The sequence below is a fragment of the Artibeus jamaicensis genome, unplaced genomic scaffold (genome assembly GCF_021234435.1).
Source record: "Artibeus jamaicensis isolate MK-2021 breed Jamaican fruit bat unplaced genomic scaffold, CSHL_Jam_final contig_525, whole genome shotgun sequence".
In the NCBI taxonomy this organism is placed as follows: domain Eukaryota; kingdom Metazoa; phylum Chordata; class Mammalia; order Chiroptera; family Phyllostomidae; genus Artibeus; species Artibeus jamaicensis.
The window spans coordinates 10,470,092-10,493,606 of NW_026521874.1; the positions used below are offsets into that span (position 1 = coordinate 10,470,092).

The window sequence follows — 23,515 nt, forward strand, 5'->3', positions numbered from 1 at the left end:
GACATTGCTTTTTCTCCTACGTCGTTCCTTCCCAGTTCCAGTTTCAGATCCCATGTGAACCGTGGGAGCCGCAAACACGCAGGCAACCTGGCAGGAAGCTCTAGGACAGAACAGACGTCTCGAACGTGCCCTCATTCTTCTAAACCCCATGCAGCTGCCCAGGAAGAATCAGGCAAGGCTGACCCTGAAGGAGTCACGGCTGGAGGCTGGCTGCTGACCACACTCTTAGCAGCGGAGTAACAAATGCTGCCTTGAAGAGGGATCTGAAGGGCACATCTCCCGGGTCTGCCAGAGCCTACTTGAAGCTCTTCTTGGATCCACGCCTCTACTGACGCTCAGGGACCGGCTGCTCCAGGGCTCCAACGGGCCACTCTTCTGGAGGGAGAGCTCAGGGCTGGAGGAGTGGGGTGAGCCACAGCCCCTACAGCCCCTCCCGTTGCAGCTGGTCTCCAGGCTGCAACTGATAATTCATCAGTTCCCTTGTCCACTACACATTCTGGATTCATCTCAGCCTCAGCTACCACCTCTGCTGGCGTTGGTATCTCAGCTGATGTGATCCAGACCCTAGTTGCTATAGCTGAGCATGCAGGAAGTTGATTAGAGAGAGCTCGCAGCATCCACACCCCCGGGGAGGCAAAGGCAGCCAGCTGGGAGGGATGGAGAAGTTGTGATTGATACAGTTGCAACGAGATTTCAGAGCTGAGCTCTGAAGTTGGGCGCACCCTTCAGAGCTGTCTCTGACTGGGGTGAGAGGACCGCACCTTTTTTGCCCCTGACTTGACATCTTCTTGGATGCAGGCTGCCCTGAGGAAGTGGGTATGACGCTGAGCAAGATGGCTTTCTTCAGCAGAGGGCAATTCCCGCAAAGAACTGACAGCTGAGGGCTTGTGACTGTGGGATTGTGGCGTGTCAGCCAGGAGCAGTCGCAGAAGCTGGGGCAGGCGTCCTTCAGTCCCCAAGGGGGGATGGGGCAGCACCAACCACAACATCCCCATCTGTATCGAGGGCCCAACTTGTTCCTCCCTGTCACAGTCTCAAATTCATCAGCAGACTTGCTTCTCACGGACTCCTCTTTCCAGGATTTCTTTTTTCCCGATTGCAGTAAAATACATATAACATAAAACCTGCCATCTTTACCATTTTTGAGAGTACGATTCAGCATAGTTAAGTATATCCAGTGTTATACAACCAGTCTCTAGAACGTCTGCATTTTATATGATTGAAACACTATAGCTGGCCATTAAACAACTTTTCACTCTTCCCTCTCCTCCGAAGCCCCTGACAACCGCCATTCTACTTTCTGTCTCTAGAAATTCGATTATTCTGGGTACCTCACATAAGTGGAATCATACAATAGTTGTCTTTTTGAGACTGGCTTCTTTCACTAAACGGAAGTCCTCAAGTTTCACCTATGTTATAGTATATATCAAAATGTCCTTCCTTTATAAGGCTGACTAACACTCCACTGTGTGAATATATCACATTTGTTTACCCATTCATCCATCAATAGACACCAGGGTTGCTTCCACCATTTGGCTATTGTGAATAATGCTGCTATGAACATGGATATACAAATATAGCTTTATACCTTGCTTTTAATTCTTTTGGATACAAAGCCAGATCTAGGATGTTTTAGCCAAGCTGTTTTTGTCCAAGATGGGCTTCTCTCTCGCTGGCTGGATTCCTTCTAGGCTCAGAGAGAAGCGAGGATGCACTACCTACTATCTTCGGCAGGAGATAACTCTTCCAAATCAGAACACTGTGGTAGGGTCCGGTTGACATCCACCAAACCTGGCCCATGATTAATTATAAGCAAATGTATGCCATCCAAGAGTTTCTGGTTTTCCCACCAAAGAGAAATAAACCATCTGTAAAGGAAATTTCCCACATGCTGCTTAAACTGCTCCACCGTTTGTTATCCTAACCACCAAGGTTAGTTAATCACAAACAGGACTTTGAAAAACAGTCTCTATGATGGAAAAAAAAAAGCTAAGAGACTAGCAGGGTGCCAGCTCATTTCTGCATGCTGAAGGTTGTGGGGGTATCCGTGATGATGAGGGAAAGGTAGGGGTCGACAAAGGAGGGGGAGGCACTCAAAGGTGGAGGTTGGGTGGAGTTGAAGAAAACTGCCCAGAATCTAACGGGACATCATTCTGTTGGCCTGGCGGGAGACTTGGGATAAGCAATGCCTGAGCTCTCAAGCAGCAAGAATGAAAAGTGCATTCTCTACTAATTTTGAAGGACAACCTGGGCTTCTTGTCTACAAATTACAAATTCGGACCAACGCATACACCCAAGGGTTCGTTTCTTCTATGTTTATTAAAGTTAAATCCAATCTGCACAACTCAAATTAAAAGTCAAAGGCGGCATCATATGTCTTTTGAGCTTTTCCTCACCCCAGGTAGCCAGCTAAAACGGGAAAGTGATCAAAGGAAACTTAAAATTCAGAATTCGTTTTCTTAAGGAAGTTCTCAAATCTGCAACTCACCCACACAGAACTGCCTGCGAGCAGATAATTGAAACTGAATACGTTAATGGCAAAATTGTATGCATACTTCCTAAAATAAGCAAAACTGTAGTACTGTGGTTGGAAAGGTGGCTTAAAAAGTAAATAACAGGAAGAGCTTCCTACCACAAAAGGCTCATTCTTAATCATCATTCAAAATAATACTAGATGACTATGCTAGATGCTCCCAAGAACATGTTCTGAAAAAACTGATCAACTCTAACAATTACATTTGTTATGGTTCACTGTTTAGTGAGCTGTAGGCTAACTAGAGTTGGTAACTGTCTTGAGATAGCCCCATTTTTTTCAAATGTATTTATTTATTGTTTTCTTTTTTTTACCTTGGCTTTTTTCTTTTCTTGCTTTTGGTACTCTCGGTGTTTACTAGTGAAGCCTCTTTTAAAAATCGCAGATGATATCATCTTTGCTGAAGGGAACAAAGGAAAGAGAATTTTAAATTTGTCCATGTTTTGGTCAGTGTTTAAAGGGAGAACTACTGAGAAAGTCAGAGATGTACTGGGCTTTTTTTGTTTTGTATCCTTTCTTCCTTTTTTTATTTTTGGCCAATTTCTTTTTCTTGTTGAAACAAACATCAGGCAAGTCATTTAAAGCACAGAATCATTGTGCAACCACATTCAGGAAAACAACACAGGACATATTATTACTTATCTCTGGTTAAATAATTCTATTCACTAAGGTTTTTTAAAATATTTTATTTATTTATTTTTAGAGAGAGGGCAAGGAGAAAGAGTGGGAGAGAAACATCAATGTGTGGTTGCCTCTCATGTGTCCCCCACTGGGGACCTGGCCTGCAGCCCAGGCATGTGCCTTGACTGGGAATCAAACCAGCAACCCTCTGTTTCACAGTCCCATGCTCAATCCACTGAGCTACACTAGCCACGGCTCACTGAAGGGTTTTTTTTTTTTTTTGCAAGTTCTATTTACCAACTGTTTAAGCAAATTTTGTGATTTCTCTGAAATGTATACTAGTGTTGGTGTCATATATTGGCTCATAACTAGAAAGGAGCAAAGCTAAATGCAGCTGGTTCATCTCCTTGCTCAGGTCCCCTGGATCAGCCTCGTATGCACCAAAAGAAATAGTCAGGGTCTGTCCCAGGCTCCGATCAGCATCATTTCATGTCACTCTCCTACCCCAGCCCTTATAATTACTATTCAGCAACTCACCCACACCTGACACCCCTAATTTAGCCCAAGAATTTCCCACGTCTCGCTCAAAATCTTGCAAGTCTTATAAAACCCCTTGAGTTCACACAAAAGCAGCTTTCTTTCTGTAATGGGCCCAAAATTCTTTAAAGGTACAGTAGAGAAAACAATAGACCTGAAAAGGGGCACCAAATAGGCCTATGTGACCCCAAAGTGCTTCTCTTATTGGCCAATCTCAGTCCATTAAATTCTACAATTTGAGAGCATTCCTTTGGATATTGGCAATAAATTTCCAGGAAGGTTAAAATGGATGCGTGTGTAATTCATAGCCATTATCAGTCATGACTTAATTGGGCGATAAATTTTTCATATTGGCTACAGTAACCTTGCCAGGGACTTGCAAGCTGGGTTATGTGAAGGCCAGAGCTTGGGGTACTGCCTGGGGTGGGGGGCTGGCTTTGTTTCTCCGTGGTAGAGAACTCTGAGGGTGCGCAGTGCTTCGAAGTAGAGGGAGAGGCAGCAAAGGAAGAGGTAAGAATACAACCAGAGCTGACTCCTTCACAACCTTGCTTGCATTTGGAAAATAAGAGTCATGCAGATTCCAGTAGAAAAGAAGCACAGGGCTCTGTGAGGTCAGACTTGGTCTGCCAAGAAACCTCATAGGTAATTTCCCACCGATAACAAGACTCAACACTTATATAGTGTTTATGATGTGTGAGGCACTGTTCCAAACACCTCACAAGAGTTTATTTAATCACTACAACAACTCTGTGAGGTAGGTACTGCTTTTAATCTCCATTTTCAGATAAGGGAACAGGCCATAGATGCTCTGAGACACAGTTGTCTGGTCTATGGCCTAAAAGGCTTAGAAATTTGATTTAGCTGGCACATCCATAGCAGCATAATGTTTTAGAATTAAGCTAACATTGATTAGAGCTCAATAAGGCCAGTGTTCAACACCAAGATGCCCAAGTATTAATTTATGATGAGAAATGTAAATTCTCAAAAGGCCACGATGCTGAGGTTGGCATGACTAAAAGCATTCTCCCTTCGCAGGCAAAGAAGCCAAATTGCAATCAGAACACAGCTTTAAAGGGCATATAATTAGAACCAAGAGAACTAGATGAATGAGCTAAAAAAAAATTCCCTCCACTTAGTTTTTTAGCCACACTCTTCCCTTCTTGGGATAGCCTCATCAGTGAGTCTGTAATACTAGAACTCGGTTGCTGACCAATATTTTTCAGTACGATTTCTGATAGTCACCCTGTTATGCTCTTTTTTCTATGCTTCTCAATGACCAACTTCTCTTCTGATAGGCCAAAATTTTTAAAATTGTGTTGAACCCCTAAACTCAAGCCTTGCTTTGGCTTAGGAGTAACACATTGTATATTTATTTTATAGAGCTCTTTTATACCACCAAATTAGTCCTAATTATAAACTCCATAATGCCTAGCATGCAGTCATTACATAAGGCAAGTGTTCAGTAATGTTTGTTGAAAGAATGAGAGTGAAGGAATGAATGAATAAATGCATCTCAATGTCAGATGACTTAAAAATAGCTCTCCATCGCTATGGGAAACATATGGAGATTCCTCGAAACTTAAAAAATAGAATTGCCATATGATCTGACAATTCCATTTCTGGATGTATATTCGAAATAATTGAAAGTAAGAACTTGAAGAGATACTTGTATCCTCATGTCCACAGCAGCATTATTCACAATAGCCAAAAGGTGGAAACAGTTCCAGCGGCCATTAACTGATGACTGGATAAACAAAGTGTGGCGTGTACGGATAATGAATGTTACTTAGTCTTAAAAAGGAAGGACATTCTGATACATGCTACAACATGGATGAACCTCGAGGACATCATCATGCTCAGTGAACGAAGCCAGTTACAAAAGGACAAAAATGCCGTATGATTCCACATACGAGGTGCCTAGAACAGTCAAATTCACAGAGACAGAGGCACAGCAAGGGTTGCCAGGGGTTAGAGGGAGAAGAGAGATGGGGAGTTGCTGAGTAACGGGTACAGACGTTCAGTTTTGCAAAACAAACGGTTCTGGGGATGTTGGCAGGGATGGTAGCACCACAGTGTCAACACACTCAATGGCACTGAATTATACACTTAAAAATGGTTAAAATGGTAAATTTTGTTATGTGTATTTTACCAAAACTGAAAAAAAAAACCCTTCATGCTAATTAATAGCTTATACCTTAGCTTATATACCATAGCTTATATACCGTTTTTAAACCTGAGCTCTGCTTCCATCAAACCCATATAGCAGCTTCTGTATTTGTCTTGGTTTGGTGCAGCAGTTTGCCTATTGAATTTCATTCTGTTTGAGACTCGCTGTGTTGTGATGTCACTGTATCAGCCATACCTAGCGTTGCACAACATAGGACACAGCATCTCAAAATAAAAGCACAAACAATATTGTCACTCCTTGCTCATTAAAAGGACAGACTTTCAATCATGAAAACACAGTATTCATGATTGATAAACAAAGCAGTTTGACACTGGGTTGATATCATTTTTTATCATCTTGGGTGTTTTTTTCTTTCAGATCCACAAGAAACGAATGTACCGGCTGAATGCAGCCGAACAAAATCATTACAGAATTAGTAGTTTTCTGACCCACTTACTAAAATTAAAAAAAATGAAGAAGAAGCGGAATCCTTCCATTGAGACCCCAGGGAAATGTAGATTTATACCTTTGATGTATTGCTTGGTTCTTCTTCAATTAAATTCTGGGATCAGTTTTTGAGTCCTTGCCACCTTCTCTTCTTTTAATAGGTAATTTCGTTTGTCTTCTTCACTATAAGCCTTTGCAAATTCTTGATTTTTGTAAATGTAAATGTATAATAAAACATGCACAGAGGTTTCTTCTGTACAATTATTTTCTAAACCCGTCAAGGGGGCCTGCTTCTCTCCCTAATCCCTTCTTTTATTAGACTGGGACTTGGGGGTGGAGTGGGCTGTCAGGAAGAGAAGCCCAATGTGCTTTGCTACAGATGAGAATCTGGGGAGATGGGGAATGGTCACTTCCCCTATGGTCACACCAATAAAGGAGGGACACTTCTATTTCCACAGGCACGGGGCCATGTTTAGCTCTGTTTCCCACTGCCAGGCCCTCACCGATGCTTTTCCAAACACAGAGAACAACATTTCCCCTCCTGTCAAATTTTCTAGCCTTTCTCCATTCATTACAGTTTCTCTTTAAGAAGCTTTCTTCCAGATAAGGAAACTTTTCCATTTCAAACCCATTAATACAATCCCTGATCAATATCTCATCAACAATTCACTCTTATAATTGCTGTATTTATACTGATTCCATGCTTGTCCTAGGTCTCTGTATATATAGGCCAGCTGTCCTTGGCCATAGCCAAACCAAGGACCTCGCTGCGCAATCACCTCTCTGTCTCTGGGCTTCCTGTTCTGGCCACTGCACTGTCATTCTGTTGTCCAGGGCAGTAGCCTCAGAGGCGCATCTGCACCTCCTTTCTCTTCACTTTTGCTCCCCCACATCCAATCAGTCTCCAAGTCCTGGCGATACTTTCTTTGTAACCTCTCTGAAATCTTTTTTCCATTTCCAGCATAACTTCCATCTTCCAGCAGCATCATAATTGGTCCCTGATTCCTGACTTCCTCCCCCCTGTGGTTCATCCTTAACACCAGCACCAGATTCATCTTGCTGAGGTACAGCTTTATGTGGATCGCTTCATGGTTTTAAACTCTTCATTGTCTTTGGCTTAGCATTCAAAGCTAGGTAGGTAGAAAGACCAAGGTTTTATAAGCAATCTGAACTCTGTTCAAATCTCAACCCTGCCCTCTCTTAGTTACGGGGTTTGGGGGACCAGAGACCCTTAATTGCTCGGAACCTCAGTTTCCTCATCTATGAAATGGGAGTAATAATACCCATCAGGGAGGACTGTGATAAGATTTAAACAAGATAATGTTGGCCAGTCCTTTGGCTGCTCATAGTAGGCACTCAATAAACGGCACCTTTTTTTTTTTTAATCCACAGATATATGTATCATCTAATTGGTCAATTGCGTGTTATAAATAAAAATGTAAAGAATGCTTTAAAAAGAAGAATTATATCAACTTAATTTTATTGTAGAGAATACTTTAAGTTTTAATTTTCAAAAATAGCATCTTTTCTTTTTCCACGAGCCGATGCCAACCTGCCTGTCTTCACAACTTCATTCTCCCCACCTTTTGCTGGTCCCTCAACACAACTTCTGGGCCCCTGCATCTTTGGAGAAGCTGTTCCCTCTTCTTGCTTGCCTTCCATCTTTGTCCATGGAACCCCCTATGTACTTCACTAGCCAACTTCAGGAAGTGCTCCTTGATCAACTTTGTCAACTAATGTCAGTGGTGTACCAAGGGGGGAAGTGACATTATGCTGCCACTGACGTTGTTTAGAATTGCCATCTCACAGGCGTAATAAAAATCGCATAGACTTTTAGTATCATGCCACCATATCTGCTAAAAACTCCCTTCTCTGAATTCCGAACCATACATAGCATAATTTATAAGGCATTTAATATACTGTTAAATGTAATTCAATACTGGTTAGAATGATAGTTATTTCTGTTTAGGTTTTCTACACTTTATTAAATTGTAAATTTTTTAGAGCAAGTTCATAGCATATACATCTTTGTTTCCTGCATAAGATCTAACACCACACCGTCCATAGAATAAATGTTCTGAATAAAGAAAGAGGTTCATACCAACCCCATAGACCATGTTAGCAGGTGACAACACCAGCATTCTGAGATCAAGGTGTTTTTTCTAACATCTTACCAAGTGAGCACCGACTATGCTAGGCAATGTGCTAAGTGCTTTACATACATTATTCATTCATCGTAAAAATGTATCAAGGCATTGATACTCTACTATAGGCAGTACGCTATGCCTTAAGAACACATTAGCGAACAAAATTATTTACTTAAATGATGTCTGGTGGTCAGAGAGGTTAACTATCTTGCCCTTCAGCTAGCAACTGAGGGAGCTTCAACTTGAAATTGGGTCTTACTCTAGAAACCATTCTTAACCACTATGTTACAATATATTTCCTCCGGTTGAGCTATTGACAAGCCACCTGATAATGGGCTTGTTCGACCACACTCCCTTACACAATCAATGATGGAATACTCCTTGAGGATAGGGATTATGTTTTTATAAATGCTAAAAGTCTTATGTAATGCTAATACCAAACTCACACCAACTTCTATTAGTTACTCAATAAATATTGGCCAACTGCCCTGATAACTGTACAATCCATTGGATTTCATTAGAACTCAGGAACTTAAAAAAATTAATTCACCCATAAAAATATTTCATCACCAATAAAAACTTATTTCTACCAAGAGCCAGAAGGATAGTAATAGCAATGATAACACATATGAAAAATAGATTATAAGGCAAAAGTTTTCAGTTGTCCTGACAACTGGATGATATACTATTTATACAATCAGTTTGCACTGAAATTGACAAAACTAAAAAAAAAAAAAAAGGGAAATTCACCTAAGAAACGGTGATAGTATGAGCAGTATCAATACATATAAAAACTTGCCTGCCAACAGATTAAACCAGAATGTGATGCAGACAGAACAAGACATAACAAATGAGTAATTCTTGAAGTGAAATAAAACTAAGAAATGTTTAAATATAGCTTCAGATAAATGATATATATATATATATATATATATATATATATATATATAGCAAAACACATCAGTGGTGTTCTCAGGGCCAAGATCATTGAAAAGAAGCAGAAAGATGTGAACACAGAGAAAATTAAATCACAAATCTTTCTAGGTGTGGGCAGTGGAAGGACAAAAAATAACCCACTCTAGAGCATAAAGCAGTAATTTTCTGATGAATTTGGGCAAAGGAAACAGCCAAAGCATTAAAAGAGGGAGGGGGAGAGTGAGGAGCAATGTAATCAATGTTGGGAGAAAATGAGCTCAAAACAAAAGGTGTTTGTTTGTTTGTTTGTTTGTCTGCCTAAGTGGTATGGCTCTGTTATGGGCTGGTTTCCCAATGGGAATTCCTAGAAGCAGCCAAAAGCATGCTTGGGCTCCCATCATAGACTGCCTTGTGTATAGCCCATTTATATTCTTTTTAGGCAACAAACCAGTGGTCAAATTGAAGCAGCCTGTCATGTCAGATCACAGTTGCTCAATCTCAGCACTACTGTCATTTGGGATCATACAATTCTTGCTGTGGGGCTGTCCTGGCATTGTGGTATGTTTAGCAGCATCTCTAGCCTCTACCCATTAGATGCCAATAGCAACCTTTCCTCCCAGCTGTGACAACCAAAAATGTTTCCAGATAATTGCCCAATGTTCCCAAGGGGCAAAATCAACTCCGGTTGAGAACCACTAGCTTAGGTGATGAAGGATGATCATCCAGCCCAACCTCTTAACATAAAGATGAAGAAACCAAGCAAAGTCCAAGCACATTGAATGCTTTGCACAAATGCACACAGATGCTCAATGTCCGATCCAACCCAGGAACTCCAGATCGCCACTCAGCAGTAACTCTGCCATCCACCAATCTTAGTCATTTGCACACCACCATCATGGTTTTCCCATACCCAATGCCGCCTATATTATTATTTACCATTTTTGTTTGAGTTGACTCATTTTTAACTTAGTAAATTTATTTTAATTTATTTACAAGGGAAAGGAAGACAGATGTAAAAGTTAGGAAAGATCATGGTCTCAGAGGGGGAGAGAGATCTGTGTGCTCAGTTCTGTTACGTACTTAATCTATCGTACACACACACATCGTACCTACTGTGCGCCATGCATGCGTCATTCTAAGTGCTTTAGATATATGAAATCTTGCCTTAATAATGACCTTATTAGGTAAGTACTATTATTATCCTCATATCGTAAAGCAGGATTCTGAAGCACAGAGATTCAAGATCACCCAAGTCATAAGTGGCAGAACAGGGATTCCAGCCCAGGGAGTCCGGCACCAGAGCCCATGCTCTTGATCAGTAAAAGGGGAAGGACTGGAAACGCCTGGTAAGGGAGAGCTGGGTCTGGACCTGAACACTCATGAGTATGTTCTAAGCAGTGAGAAAATAATGGATACAGATTAAAAAGGCAGCCAGACCTGAGGTGTTAAGCAAATGCTTTTGGGAGAAGGAAACTCTCGCCTGGAAGAGAAAAGATGGGCAGAAATGGTGGTGGAAAGGGCCAGAAACTGAGGGGGAGGGACTCACGGGTGTGGTTGGGGGCAAGATGAGACTTTGACAGAGTCAGGTATACCAGGCACTGAGAGAAACAAGGAGCTTGGCAGGGTAAGGAAATGGTGAGGTTGGAGGTAAACACTTAGGCATAATTATGGTCTGGGGAAAACGAGAGTGGGGTATGGGCCGCTGCATTTTAGGTGAGACTGGGAAGGGGTCCCAGCAGGGTGAGCTGGGGCACCCTGATGGGTACCAGAAAAAGCATAGCCCCATGCCAGGCAGAACAAGGTGTCTGCTAAAGGCCAACGCCGGTGAACACCAGCCACTGAAATTAATGTTTTTCCCTCGAAAACCAAATTGAGAATCACTAGGGCTGTACGCACCATATTTTGCAAAATATTGAATCGATTCATCTCCAAAAAATATAAAAAGCTTTTGGGTAACATTTGAGAAAATTTTATGTTCCCAGCAGTAGTTCATAAATAAAATATACAACTTAAAAAAATGCACACACCCTGCTAATCACTGAATGAAAATACCAAGCGTGGAACTGTCTTGTCACATGTTTTGCCAGCTCCTCATGCTTCTTCAACACTTGACTTTTCAAAAACAAATTTTCTGGAGAATAGTTTGTCTTTTACACTTTCCAGGTTTTGCAGATCAAGTTGTTAATAAAACAACTTGGAGAAATTCAATAAGTGTTGTCATATTCGGAAATAGGATTTCTTAGAAGGAACATTCTACGTCTTGCCCTTACTGATATAACAGCACTTATGTAGAAATCCATCCATAGTATGTTATGATTGGTCATATCCAAGTTCAACCAGGATATCCAGGTATCACTAAATGCAAATATATTTAAAGGAATATGCAAATGACAAAAATGTGAATCGGTGCATAGTAGTTAAGAGTTAGTCAGGCCTAAAGCACCAGCACAATAATATCAAGTAATATATTTATTGGGGTTACATACTAGCATTATAGGGTTATTATGAGAATTAAATGAGATGTCATATAGAGAATTTAAAAAATGAAAAGCTACATGTATTTTTAGCTATTACTCTAGTAGGAAGCAGAATAAACTAAACAATAAGCTACTTAGAAGCCTGAGGGTTTTCATAACTTTGCTTTGCTGAGTTTTAAGCCCTGGCACTAATTTTCAAGTAGGCAGGTACTTATTTATTCTTCTTATCTCAAGGCTGACCTAATGGTCTTAAATGGCCGTGGTTTACCAACTCCTGAAGGTCCCCAAAATGCCTTTCACGATGTCTATAAACGCTGTTTTCATAATCATTGCAATAATAGAAATTCTAATTTTATTAATAATAGTGTAACTAATTTCATAACACTAATGACCTAATACTATTTTCATTTTGCACTGTGTGGACATTTGCACCGATGGTGCCAAAGCAATGGTGGGTAACACTACTGATTCATTAGCATTATGATGATGATGATGATGATGACAGACATGTTATTCTTCACTATTGTGTGCTTACATAGGGAAAACAAAGCTAGCTTCAGTTAAGAATGTACCTGATGATAACAGTACTTTTACTAAATCCTCACCCCTCCATACACATCTTTTTAATATTCCATGAGAAGAACCCATAAAGCACTTTGGCTGCAAAGCTAACTATTGCACAATGGTTGTCTTGAGATATTAAAAACACTTGTACTACCATTTAAATTATGAGCTGACTAGCCATGGTTTTCATAGAACACCATTTTTACTGAAGAATGACTGACATGCTCTGACCAGTGTGGCTCAGTGGGTGGGGGTCATCTGGCAAAGCAAAAGATGGCTGGTTTGATTCCCGGTCAGGGCACATGTCTGGGTTTTGGCCCCAGGGTCCCCATAAGATGTGCAAGAGGCAACAGACTGATGTTTCTCTTTCACATCAATGTTTCTCTCCCTCCCATCCCACTTCTCTCTAAATATATAAAAATAAAAAGTAAAATTAAGAAAAAAGGATGATTGACAAACTCTGGTATTCAGACTTGAGTATTTGGTAGACATTTTCTCAAAGATAAATGAAGCGAGCCTGTCACTTCAAGGAAAACAATGACAATATTGTTGCCAGTGGTAAAATTAGAGCTTTTAAGAGGAAATAAAAAAAATTTTGGAAAACTCCTATCTGCATCAGTGAGCTTGACAGTTTGCCAATAAAGACTTTTCGGTGAGATCAATGGTGACATAAATGAATGTGATTTTAAAAAATATAATGACATGTGACAATATTTGGAAGATCTGTATAACTTAGTGAACTGATATTTTCAAAATGACTAATACGTATTGTTACAGAATTTATCATGCATGGATAAAATATCCATTCTAAGTGAAAGATAGATCAATAAATTTCCTTGATATGGTTTTAGGTTTCACGCTGCAATTAACATTTAAGAAGCTATCACTTGTCGAGTTTTGGCATAATGGCAAAGAAAAAATATTCACAATGATTTCAAAAGGCTACCAAAATATTCTTTTTTTCCCCAACCACATCTTTGTGAGGCCAGATTTCCTGTATATACTTCAAAGTGTCACTACATGAATGGAAAAGAAGATATAAAAATCCAGTTTTTTGACTATTAAACCAAATATGAAGAGATTTGCAAAAGTGAAAAATAATGTGATTCCTCTCGTTCATTTTTTTAAATTTTGGGAATATATAGTGGTTTTTCATTAAAACACGTGATGTTAATATGTAATAGGTTTATTATAAGTATTTTAAAACAAAATAGTATTTTATCCGTTAATTTTATTTATTTATTTATTTATTTTTAGAGAGAGGAGAAGGGAGGGAGAAAGAGAGGGAGAGAAACATCGATGTGTGAAAGAAACATCCAGCAGCTGCCTCTTGCGTACCCCCAACAGAAGACTTGGCCCGAAACCCAGGCATGTGCCCTGACTGAGAATCGGACCAGCAACCCTTTGGTTCACACAGGCGGGCACTCAATCCACTGAGCCACACCAGCCACGGTTTTATCAGTGAATTTTAATATGGCAAATATGACTACCTAAACCTATATAAACTAAAGGTTTAGTTTGAGATCTTAAATGATTTTTAAGAGCATAAACAGTGTCTGAGACTAAAAAGTATAAGAATCACTATTCTAAGTAGTTCTCCAAACTTGGGCTGCTCTCCTTTGATTATTCACAGGAAGACAGTGCTTAGGGGAACTGGACACAACAGAAAATGGTCACTTCCCAGTCGGGTTAGGCAGTGGGACATTCATTATGAGGAAGGATCTCTTCAGGAGCTAGAGTTAGCACTGTGATCGTTCATTCTCACAGTAAAAAGTAAGTCTAATATAGAGTAGGAGCACTGAATTCAAGAAAAGCAGGCCAAAGACCTTTTTGGAAGGATGGGCTGTAAGCCTGGATCAAGGAAAAATAAAAACTGAAACTCCATTTGGCTAGGAATTGTTTGCTCTCGATCTGTGTGTCTCTATAAATAGATTAGGGAGAACCTGTCCTTATCTGATCAAAAAAGATGAAAGGTCTCACAGTTCTGCTCAAGAGAGCATTAAAAAAGTATTAGAACACTCCACCCATTCCTGGAATGGTACCACGGTCAGCTTCCAACATTCAGCCCGGAGACTGATGTGGGAACCCTCTGTTGTCTGTCTCCTTTCCAATCAACAAGTGGACAAGACCAGCCCCAGGGTTTTAGGACCTTCCAGATTCTCACCTTCAGTTTGAGGGTAGAAAGTGATGTATATATCTAAAAATTGGCAGGCTCTGAGCTTTTTTTGAACTGAGAGAGGGAGAGAGAGAGATCGGTCAATTGTTGTTTCACTTATTAATGCATTCATTGGTTGATCCTCTGACCAGGGGTCGAACCTCAGCCTATGGGGAGGACACTCTAACCAACTGAACTATCCAGCCAGGGCTAGCAGGCTCTGACTTTAATAAAGAATAAAAGCCATGAGAAACCATCTGACCCATTTCAGCCTCTTGTCCTGAAATTTCCCTCTCACTGTGATGAAAAGAGTCTAGGTATGATCTAACTCAAAAGGGGCTTGTTGTCCAGGAGGAAAGGGAAAGAATAGGGACCAATCCCAGCTTTGGACAGGACAGTTTCTGAACGTAGCAGGCAGACCATCACCAGTGAGGTCAGAGCAATCACCCAAGTAGGCTCTTCAGTCCTTTTGATCATTGCAGATGCTTCCCTAGCACCACCTTCTATATCGACGCAGGCCGCCTTGGTCACAAATTACTACTTATCTTCCCCAAGACTTCTCATATGTGAAGAGAGTCAAGAAAGATAATTTACCTGAACCCTGGAGTCAGCCTGCCTGCATCTGATCCTGTTGTAATCACCCGGACAGACGACTCCATCTCTCGAGGCCTCAGTTTTCTGCTCTGTAAAATGGGGAGAGTGATGGTGCCCACTTCATAAAGTAATGGGTATAAAGCACTTAACACCAAACTTGGCGTGTACTAAATGCCAAATAAACAGAAGTTATTATTAGGGACATTCTTTACTCCATATTCTCCTCTGTGAGCAGTGCTTTTTGTTATTTCTCAACATAACTCCTTTCTTCCGAGGTTTTGGTCCCTTATATCCCTGAGTCATCATCATTAGGATGCTGGGTTTCTGAAACATCATCCCTTTTCACGGCTCTCTAGGGCTCCCACTCCTGACTGCTTAGCTCCCGTGGGGCCCCAGGCCCTAAATTCCGTGACCGCGAGCCTCCCTCGGGTCTTGGTCACCTGTCTTGGAAAAATGTCCCCAGTCCCCTTGAAGGCCAACTAAGAGGCCGCGACAGCAAGGAGCACCACCAAATTTTGAGATACGCCCCACCCCCAAAGTGGGAGGGATGCCAGGGCGGGGCCTTGACCAGAGGTGAGAAGGAGAGCGGGGCGGGGCCTTGCTCCCACGGGAGGAGGAGGCTAGCACTAGAAGGTGAGAGGGGGCAACACCCCAAAGTGAGCGTGCTGGGGGCGGGGCCACGCCCCGAGGTGGACGTGCGGCCCGGGGCGTGGTCGCTCTAGGGAGCCCACGGGAGCCTTGAGGGTGTGCCAGCCGCCTGTGCTGGCGGCGCGCGCGCAGTCGCCCGCCGCCCCCTGCGTGAGGCCGGGCAGGGGTTAAGGCCTCCGGCGCCACCTGGGCGCCGCTGAGGAGACCCACAAGCTGGCGAATCCAGCGCGGGCGCGGTGAACAGGTGCCCGCGCGTCGGGCCCGGCAAGGGGCGGGGACAGGGGGTGCGGCCGGAAGCCCGGGGCGGGGTGCGGTGGCCCAGTGAGCCGGAGGGAGGCAGGAAGGAGCTCGCCGGGCTGTGCGGCGCGCAATGTGGAGCCGCCGCTTCGGCGCCAGCAGCCGCCGCCGCAGCAGCTGCTGCTGGGGCTGCAGCCGAACGGAGGGACATGGAGCGCGGCTGCACAGAGCGGCCGCCGGCAGCAGCAGCAGCAGCAGCCAGCTTCGAAGCAACAGCAGAGCACAGTCCGCCCCGTGAAGCACTGCCCGGCCGACGGTGGCAGCGGCGGCAGCAGCAGCAACAGGGCGGCTGATAACCCGGCGGCAGCGGCGTCCATCCCCGAAACCTCACCTCCCGCTTTGCGGTCCCTCAGTCTTCCCTTTCTCAGCCTTCCCTTTGCCACCAGCTCCTCCGCTGCACGCAGCGAGCTGTTGAGCAGGGGGCGGGGGAGGGGACGCGTGCCGCCGGCGTGGGGGAGGGGTGGGCCGGCGCGCGCCGCGCCCAGGGCTCCGGGGACCCGGGGGGCGCGTGCTGCGGCGTGAGGAGAGGCGAAGCGCGGGGTGGTGCGGCGGGGCCCCTCCCCCCTGCAGCCTGGCGCGCGCCGGCCGGGCCGCACAGCTGCGGGCTCCGCGCGCGGGCCATGTCCGCCTTCTGCCTGGGCTTGGCCGGCCCCACTTCAGCACCCGCCGAGCCGGACAGCGCCTGCTGCATGGAGCTGCCCACCGTGGCCACAGACGCAGTCGGGAGTCCAGCTGCCACCGCCCTGGTCTCCTTCCCCGGGGGCCCCGGGGATCTGGAACTGGCGTTAGAGGAGGAGCTGGCGCTGCTGGCGGCCGGGGAACGGCCGTCCGACCCCGGGGAGCAGCCTCCGGCCGAGCCTGGGCCTCTGGCCGAGGGAGCCGAACTGCAGTCACCGCCTGCCCAGGACCCTGAGCTGCTGTCGGTGATCCGGCAAAAGGAGAAAGATCTGGTGTTGGCGGCCCGGCTGGGCAAGGCGCTGCTCGAGAGGAACCAGGACATGAGCCGGCAGTACGAACAAATGCACAAGGAGCTGACAGACAAACTGGAGGTGAGGATGTCCCCCTGGGATGGGTGGCAAGTTGGGGGAGCTCAGGCACCCGCTAGGCTCTGGGCAGCTTCGGGAATCACTCATCCACCCCACCGCACTCCATCCCTTCCTTGCTCACCCACCTCACAGGAAACCACCTGGAAGGGTGGGGGTAGGATGGAGGGTTTGGGATTATAGGACCAGGGCGCCCATTGAATACATCTGACTTTCCCACCCTGTTTCCAACAAACGGGTCCATGCGCAGCTCCAGCCACTGTGGGCCATTCCATATATGTACTGTACACAGTATCTAAAATAGCGCTTACAGTATGACTAATTTATACAGCACTGAGGTGATGTCTGCACCCAGAGAAATGAGAAAGGGGGAGCATTTGAAATATGCTTCAGGTTTTCAGAGAAGTAGTTAATCCCTAATCAGGGTGTTAGCCTCCCAGTCTGGGCGTTAAGGCCTCCAGATGCCCTTGTCTTAACTTCCTGGCAGCTCAGAGTTGTGGGAAACAAGTGCCCTTAAAGGAGCTTTATATAGCTTTCACATTCTCGGGGATTAGGAAATGGGGCCCCACTGCAGTCAGGCAACGCCGGGCTCAGCATATGACGGTTAGGAGTGGGTTTAATTTGGACCTCAGTATCTGTGTGCCTTTAAACAGTCCTTTTCTGTGCTCTGGGTCTCACAGATTGGATGTGCAGTTGGACAGACAAATAGAACCATATTGCTTCAGCTATTGTTATAAATACCTCTCGAAGGAGCTGTAAGATTCCTGCCATTTCTTGCCCTTACCTAGAAAAGGGTCTTGAAAGTGGCATGGGACACCAGGATTTCTCAAAATTAGATTTTAAAAGGGGAGGCATCTATGGCAGTGGAGCTTATCTTTTTCTGCCTGTGCATTTACTATTGTTAACCACTTTGATTGCGACTAGGTTTTTTGTTTGTTTTTTTTTAATTAGTCGCAAGAGAAATAGTACAGTTGTGAATAAGGTCTGAAATTGACCCTAGTCTGGTTCGGTATCATTGCTGCTGGCTGAACAGTTAGGATGTAGATTCCGAAACTTTTCTATAACAAGATTTAAGTATGTCTGTAGTCCAAAAGCATATCCAAAGTAAATCAGGGAGAAAAAAGGAAACCAGTGAGTGCCCCGCAGTTCAGTTGGCCTGTTAACTAGGTCTGCCAGGCGATGAACTCCTGAGATACCTCTCTGAAAAGTGGTTTGTGAAACCTATAGGGAGACTGCCAAAAAGCAGCCCAATGAATTGAATTGTTGAATTTGCACTTGAAGTAGAGGTCTACAAATAAAAGGGTTGTCTTTTTTTTTTTAAGAGATTTGATTACATGGCTCTATATAGAAGGACTGCTGCAGAGATTTATACTTGATTTGGAATTCCTTCACTGAGGGACTTGATTGAAGAGGCAGCAAACTTAAAAGGACCATCCTATCAGTCAGTGTGATCAGTGGTAGATTTCAGAGTAGTCCCGAGTGTGCAGTTACATGCATCCTGGGTTCCGTGGGGAGCTTTTATGCATTTCTTCAACAAAGGAAGAAAGATTCCAAAATTCGGAAAGGTTCTATTGTAAAAGGATACATTACTTTTGACTTTATAAAATAGTTTAAAGCTCTTGAACTATTTTTTAAAAAATCTTCACTCCTCTGCAGGTCAGCATAGGAACTCTAGTGTTGAAAGTTTATTTTAAATTTCTGAAGGGTGGTTGCACCGCAGTGTGAATGTACTTAACACTACTGAACACTTAAAAATTAAGATGGTAAATTTTATATTGCGTATACCGTCCTCCCCCCTGAACACTTAAAAATTAAGATGGTAAATTTTATATTACGTATACCGTCCTCCCCCCTTATCTGAAGAGATGTTCTAACACCCCCAGTGGATGCCTGAAACCACAGTTAGTACCGAACCCTGTATCTACTATGTTTTTTTTCTGTACATAAATACCTATGATAAAGTTTAAATTCTAAATTAGAGTAAGAGATTAACAACAACTAATAACAAAACAGAACAATGAAGTCGACAGCTTTCGCCTTTTTACTTAGAGTAAACTCTTTCCAGCTTCTCTGGCGTTTCCACATTGCCGGCATCACTACTCTTGAGCTTTGTGCCATTACTGAGTGAAATAAGGGTTAGCTGCACACAAGCACCGCAGTACTGAGACAGTTGATCTGATAACCCAGAGGGCTACTGAGTGACTAACTGGCAGGGAGTGTATACGCTGGACAATGGGATGATTCACTTCCCAGGCAGGACAGAGTGGGAGGGTGAGAGATTCATCGTGCTACTCAGATCGGCGCAAAATTTAAAACTTGTCAATTGTTTATTTCTGGAATTTTCCATTTAATATTTTTGGACCAAGGTTGACCGTGGGTGATTGAAACTGTGGAATGCAAAACCGCAGATAAAGGCAGAGTGCTGTACTTTACCATAATTTTTAAAATGACAATTTTAAAAAGTTTATTTTTAAAAAGCCAAATGATGAGCATTACTGAAGCTGAGTGATAGAGAGTTCAGCTATACTATTTCTTCTAGGTATGTTTAAAAATTACCATTAAAGTGTTTAGTTTTTTATTAAACTACACATACATTTAAAAATATAAAGGTGTTGTCATTAGTTGCTTGTTAATTCTTTTAGTGCTAATATGAGAGTGACAAACCTAATTAACAGGGGCCTATTTCACTTGACACCTGCAAGTGAGTTTTCCCCACTGTATATTTTTTAAGCAGCCTCGATTTTAGAGCGTCTGCTTAGATGAATACTTTCTAAAGTTTAACACAGCCACTCTGTTATAATTTCAATCAAGTTAAACATTTAGAGGTAGAGATCCAAATGCTTTTTTCTTACCTAAAAAGCATTTGTAATTTTCCACAAACTGCCACACAGTGGAGTCACTTTTTTTCACAGGCTGGTTTGAAAGAAAAAAAGTGGATTCTGGGGGAATGAATGTTGGCTTGACCGTTAAATAATGAGACTGGCTTTGTGTTAGTCCCATATGCTTCCTTACTACTTTGACATTGGCACTTTTCAAACTTCAGGGCCACTTTCAAGATCGTTTCTACCTATTCAGTGGTTCCTATTGAATATTTCTCCAGTTGTGTGTACCCAATCCAAGGTTTTGTTTTGTCATTTAAAACAAAGATTTGATCTTGCGCTGCTCTCTTATTGATGGCACACTCTTTAAAGTTTTTCATGGTTTAAAGGTTAACAGACATTTTTTAGCTATACTATTATCCCTTAGAGTTAAAATGAAGATTCAGATTAACTTGAAAGACTAAGGTTTTGGTCATTTTTTTCCATCCTTAAATTATCTACCCTGTATTTTATTCACTCAATCAAATTTTCACATGCTTCGAGTTCTAAAGGCACTTTAAAAATTTATTTCTTTGCATCTACAATTAGCCCATTTGTAGCCAACTAGATCCTTAGGGTTCCTCCCCCACCGGAATATGAACCATGATAGTCACTTGCATTTATGCACTTTTTCCTTCAGAGATTAAATGTTTCATTTTTTAATAGGATCCCCTCCTTTTTCATTCCAGGATCCCCCCCTTATTTCATTCCTGTTGAGAGTCAATCATCTCTTACTGCAGACGTGGTCTTTCCCCTCAAATACTTTTCTTCCCCCCTGCCCTAGGCCAAGTCTCATGATTCTAGTACTCTTTTTTTTTTTTTTAAAGAGGGCAAAACAAGTAAGATGAAAATGATTACTTGATGAGAGTCAGTCGTAGATTCAGGGAAGCAAACCTAGGGGTCCTTATTTGCATTCAGTGCTTGGTCCACTTAAAAAAAAAAAAAGTATTTTTTTCTTTGTATTCTTCAAGAACCAGATCCTGGACTTGAGAGAATAGTGTTGCTTTTTCAGTCCTTTGCAGAAATCCATTTCTATGACAACTAATTTTAGGTAGGCTAATGATAACTAGCTTTCATTTCTTTGGAGTTTTAAATAAACTTCTTCTTTTTTAATGGTTTTAGAATTTCAGAAAAATTGGAAAGATGGGAAAGAGAGTTTCCATGTGCCTTGTATTCTGTTTCCTGTATTATTAACATCTTACATTAGTATGGTACACTTGCTTCCATTAGGAAATGAATACTGATCTGTTATTATCAATAAAGTCCTTAGTTTATTTAGATTGCCTTAGCCTTTACCCAATGTCTCTCTCTTCCAGGATTCCACCCAGGATACCACATTACATTTACTGATAGTTTTCACATCTATTTAGTCTTCTCTTTGCTGTGACAGTTTCTTTGACTTTTCTTGTTTTGGTGGCCTTAATAGTTTGGATACATTTTTCCTCTTTTTCTCTTTATTGAACTGTAATTATATATCACATCATCTTAGTTTCAGGTGTAGCTGTTAACTTCCAAGATACCACATAGTCCCCAGAAACAAAGAATAGTATGAGCTCTACACTTGCTGATAATTCCGCCTAGAATTTATTGGTTTATTTAGCTCTTAATTAGAAATATAATTCTAGGAGAAACCATTTTCTCTTCTTTCAGAGTAGATAAAAGGCTAAAGTCTGTATGTTTATGAATAGGAAGGTCTTAATTTTTTTTTTTTAAGATTTTATTTATTTATCTTTAGAGGGGAAGGGAGGGAGAGAGGGAGAGAGACATCAATGTACGGTTGCCTTTTGTGCGTCCCCTGCTGGGAACTGGCCTGCAGGGAACCGGCCTGCAACCCAGGAATGTGCCCTGACTGGGAAGGAAGGTCTTAATTTTTTTCCCAAGTGTTGGGAAACCTGAATTAAGAAATTTGTCACATGTCCAAAGAAATAGGACAGAGGAGATTGATCAGCACCACCTGTCCCCAAATCCTCCTCCCAAGTGGACTGGATTGTTTTAGTTGCTTGGTCGGGCTGTTCACTAACAGCTGTTTGCTGAATATTTTTAAGGCTCTCTGTTCTTTTAGAACACAAGCCTGATTTATCTGGCCTCTCAGTAACACTGTGATTATTGAGTTCTTGCTGTTGCCTTCTGCTCAATATTTTTCATTTTGGAAAAGCGCAATAAAACCAAGAATCACAATTTTAGGATTGCAATTAGCATTTGTTTCTGAATTCCATCTTTCCGAAGTGTCTCAAACACTCTTATTTTGGAAGTTTAGCAATATGAGGGAAGCTTAGATTAAAGCAGAAAATTCTCATGCTGATGAGTAGAAGTCCCTCCCTTGTCACTGTATTTCCCACATGCTCCAAATTGAGGCTGTATAATGTCACATTATAGCTATAATGTGACTTTTTCAACAAGCGTACTAGTGTGACTATGTCCAAATGAGTTAGCGCCTGAAAGTGGTCAACTCGGGCGGCTGTACATTTATTTTAATAGTTATTAACTATCTTTGTTAACATGCTCAGAATTTGAATTTTGGATCATTGTTTTTATCTTTTGGCATATTACTTAGACTGCTCTATCATGGTAAACTTTTACTTTGGGGGTAAATTCGACTTTCAGAAACATTCCCAAGTCACCCAGAGCAAAGTAAGGGGAATTAGATGCCAGGATGAAATGAGATCATCTCTTTTTTAGACACATCTCAGATGTGAAGTAATGGGACTGATTTTCTTGTATTCTTATACACTGGCCCTTAAGGCATTCTAAAAGAGGCATTTCAAAAAGTACTTGTATGGGGGCAATTTTTCCTGCAAGTCCCCCATCAGCCACAGATGAAGGTAATCTACCAGCACATGATGTGCTTGGGGAGAAGAGGTGGCCAGTCTCTCAGAGGAAAAAGACCAAGAACCTCTTCTTCAACGGCTTTTATTAGGTTGTAATACACAGGAATACAGGTAAAGCTCATCAATCAATGTCAGGAGGCAAGGATCAAACAGTAGATAACATTTCAAAGAAATCTAAGGGCTTAGTCTGAGTCAGTGTATGTCAGGTAAGGGGGTTGCAAAAACTTTGGGAGACATACTCATTTCCTGCTCGGACCCTTATCATAAGAATGAAAGCACTCTTAGCAAAGCAGGCTTCACAGGACTTTAGGAACTCTTTCTTATGCCAGATCACCCTGGATCCTGCTGTAGCTGGCAATGGGCTGCACCAATTTCCCCATCATAGGTTTTAGGCTTAAGTGGATTAGAGCCAAGAAGCGCTTCTCCCAGATGGAAATGGGGACTCGGGCTATGTCAGAATAGCCGGGGGGCCGAGGGTCCATCGCTCCCTCTTTGCTGCAGCCCCCTGAGTCCTTCCTTGAGGGCCTCCCAAATGATTGTGTCTGGCTTGGGTTGCCCCACCTCTGAGGGGTCTTACCCATCTTTGACTAACCGACCAAGCGTTGGGGGCAGGGGATGAAACAGAAGCAGCGCTGCTGCCAGAGACAAGCTTTGTGTCTTTAGTGGCTCATATTCTGGAGGTCG

At 42.6% G+C, this 23,515-nt stretch overlaps 1 protein-coding gene and 1 long non-coding RNA gene across 4 annotated transcripts in view; both read left to right on the top strand.

The window, feature by feature from the left end:
* The first annotated feature begins 1,995 nt into the window (after nucleotides 1–1,995).
* Nucleotides 1,996–7,352, top strand: LOC119057412 (uncharacterized). Of its 2 annotated transcripts, none has more exons than XR_008392394.1 (3): nucleotides 1,996–2,064; nucleotides 6,237–6,466; nucleotides 7,267–7,352. It is a non-coding gene; the product is annotated as an uncharacterized LOC119057412 (long non-coding RNA). The 2 variants fall into 2 exon arrangements; XR_005084079.2 differs by lacking the exon at nucleotides 1,996–2,064 and adding an exon at nucleotides 2,179–2,299.
* An 8,545-nt stretch (nucleotides 7,353–15,897) lies between these two features.
* The window catches only part of BICDL1 (BICD family like cargo adaptor 1), a 77,633-nt gene continuing 70,015 nt past the window's right edge, over nucleotides 15,898–23,515 (top strand). Inside the window, exon 1 of one of the 2 annotated variants that reach the window (XM_037156122.2) lies at nucleotides 15,898–17,151. In XM_037156122.2, coding sequence (XP_037012017.1) covers nucleotides 16,723–17,151 — 429 coding nt within the window. In that variant the 5' untranslated portion in view covers nucleotides 15,898–16,722. The remainder of the gene's footprint in view (nucleotides 17,152–23,515) is intronic. The other variant, XM_037156125.2, reaches the window with a different exon arrangement.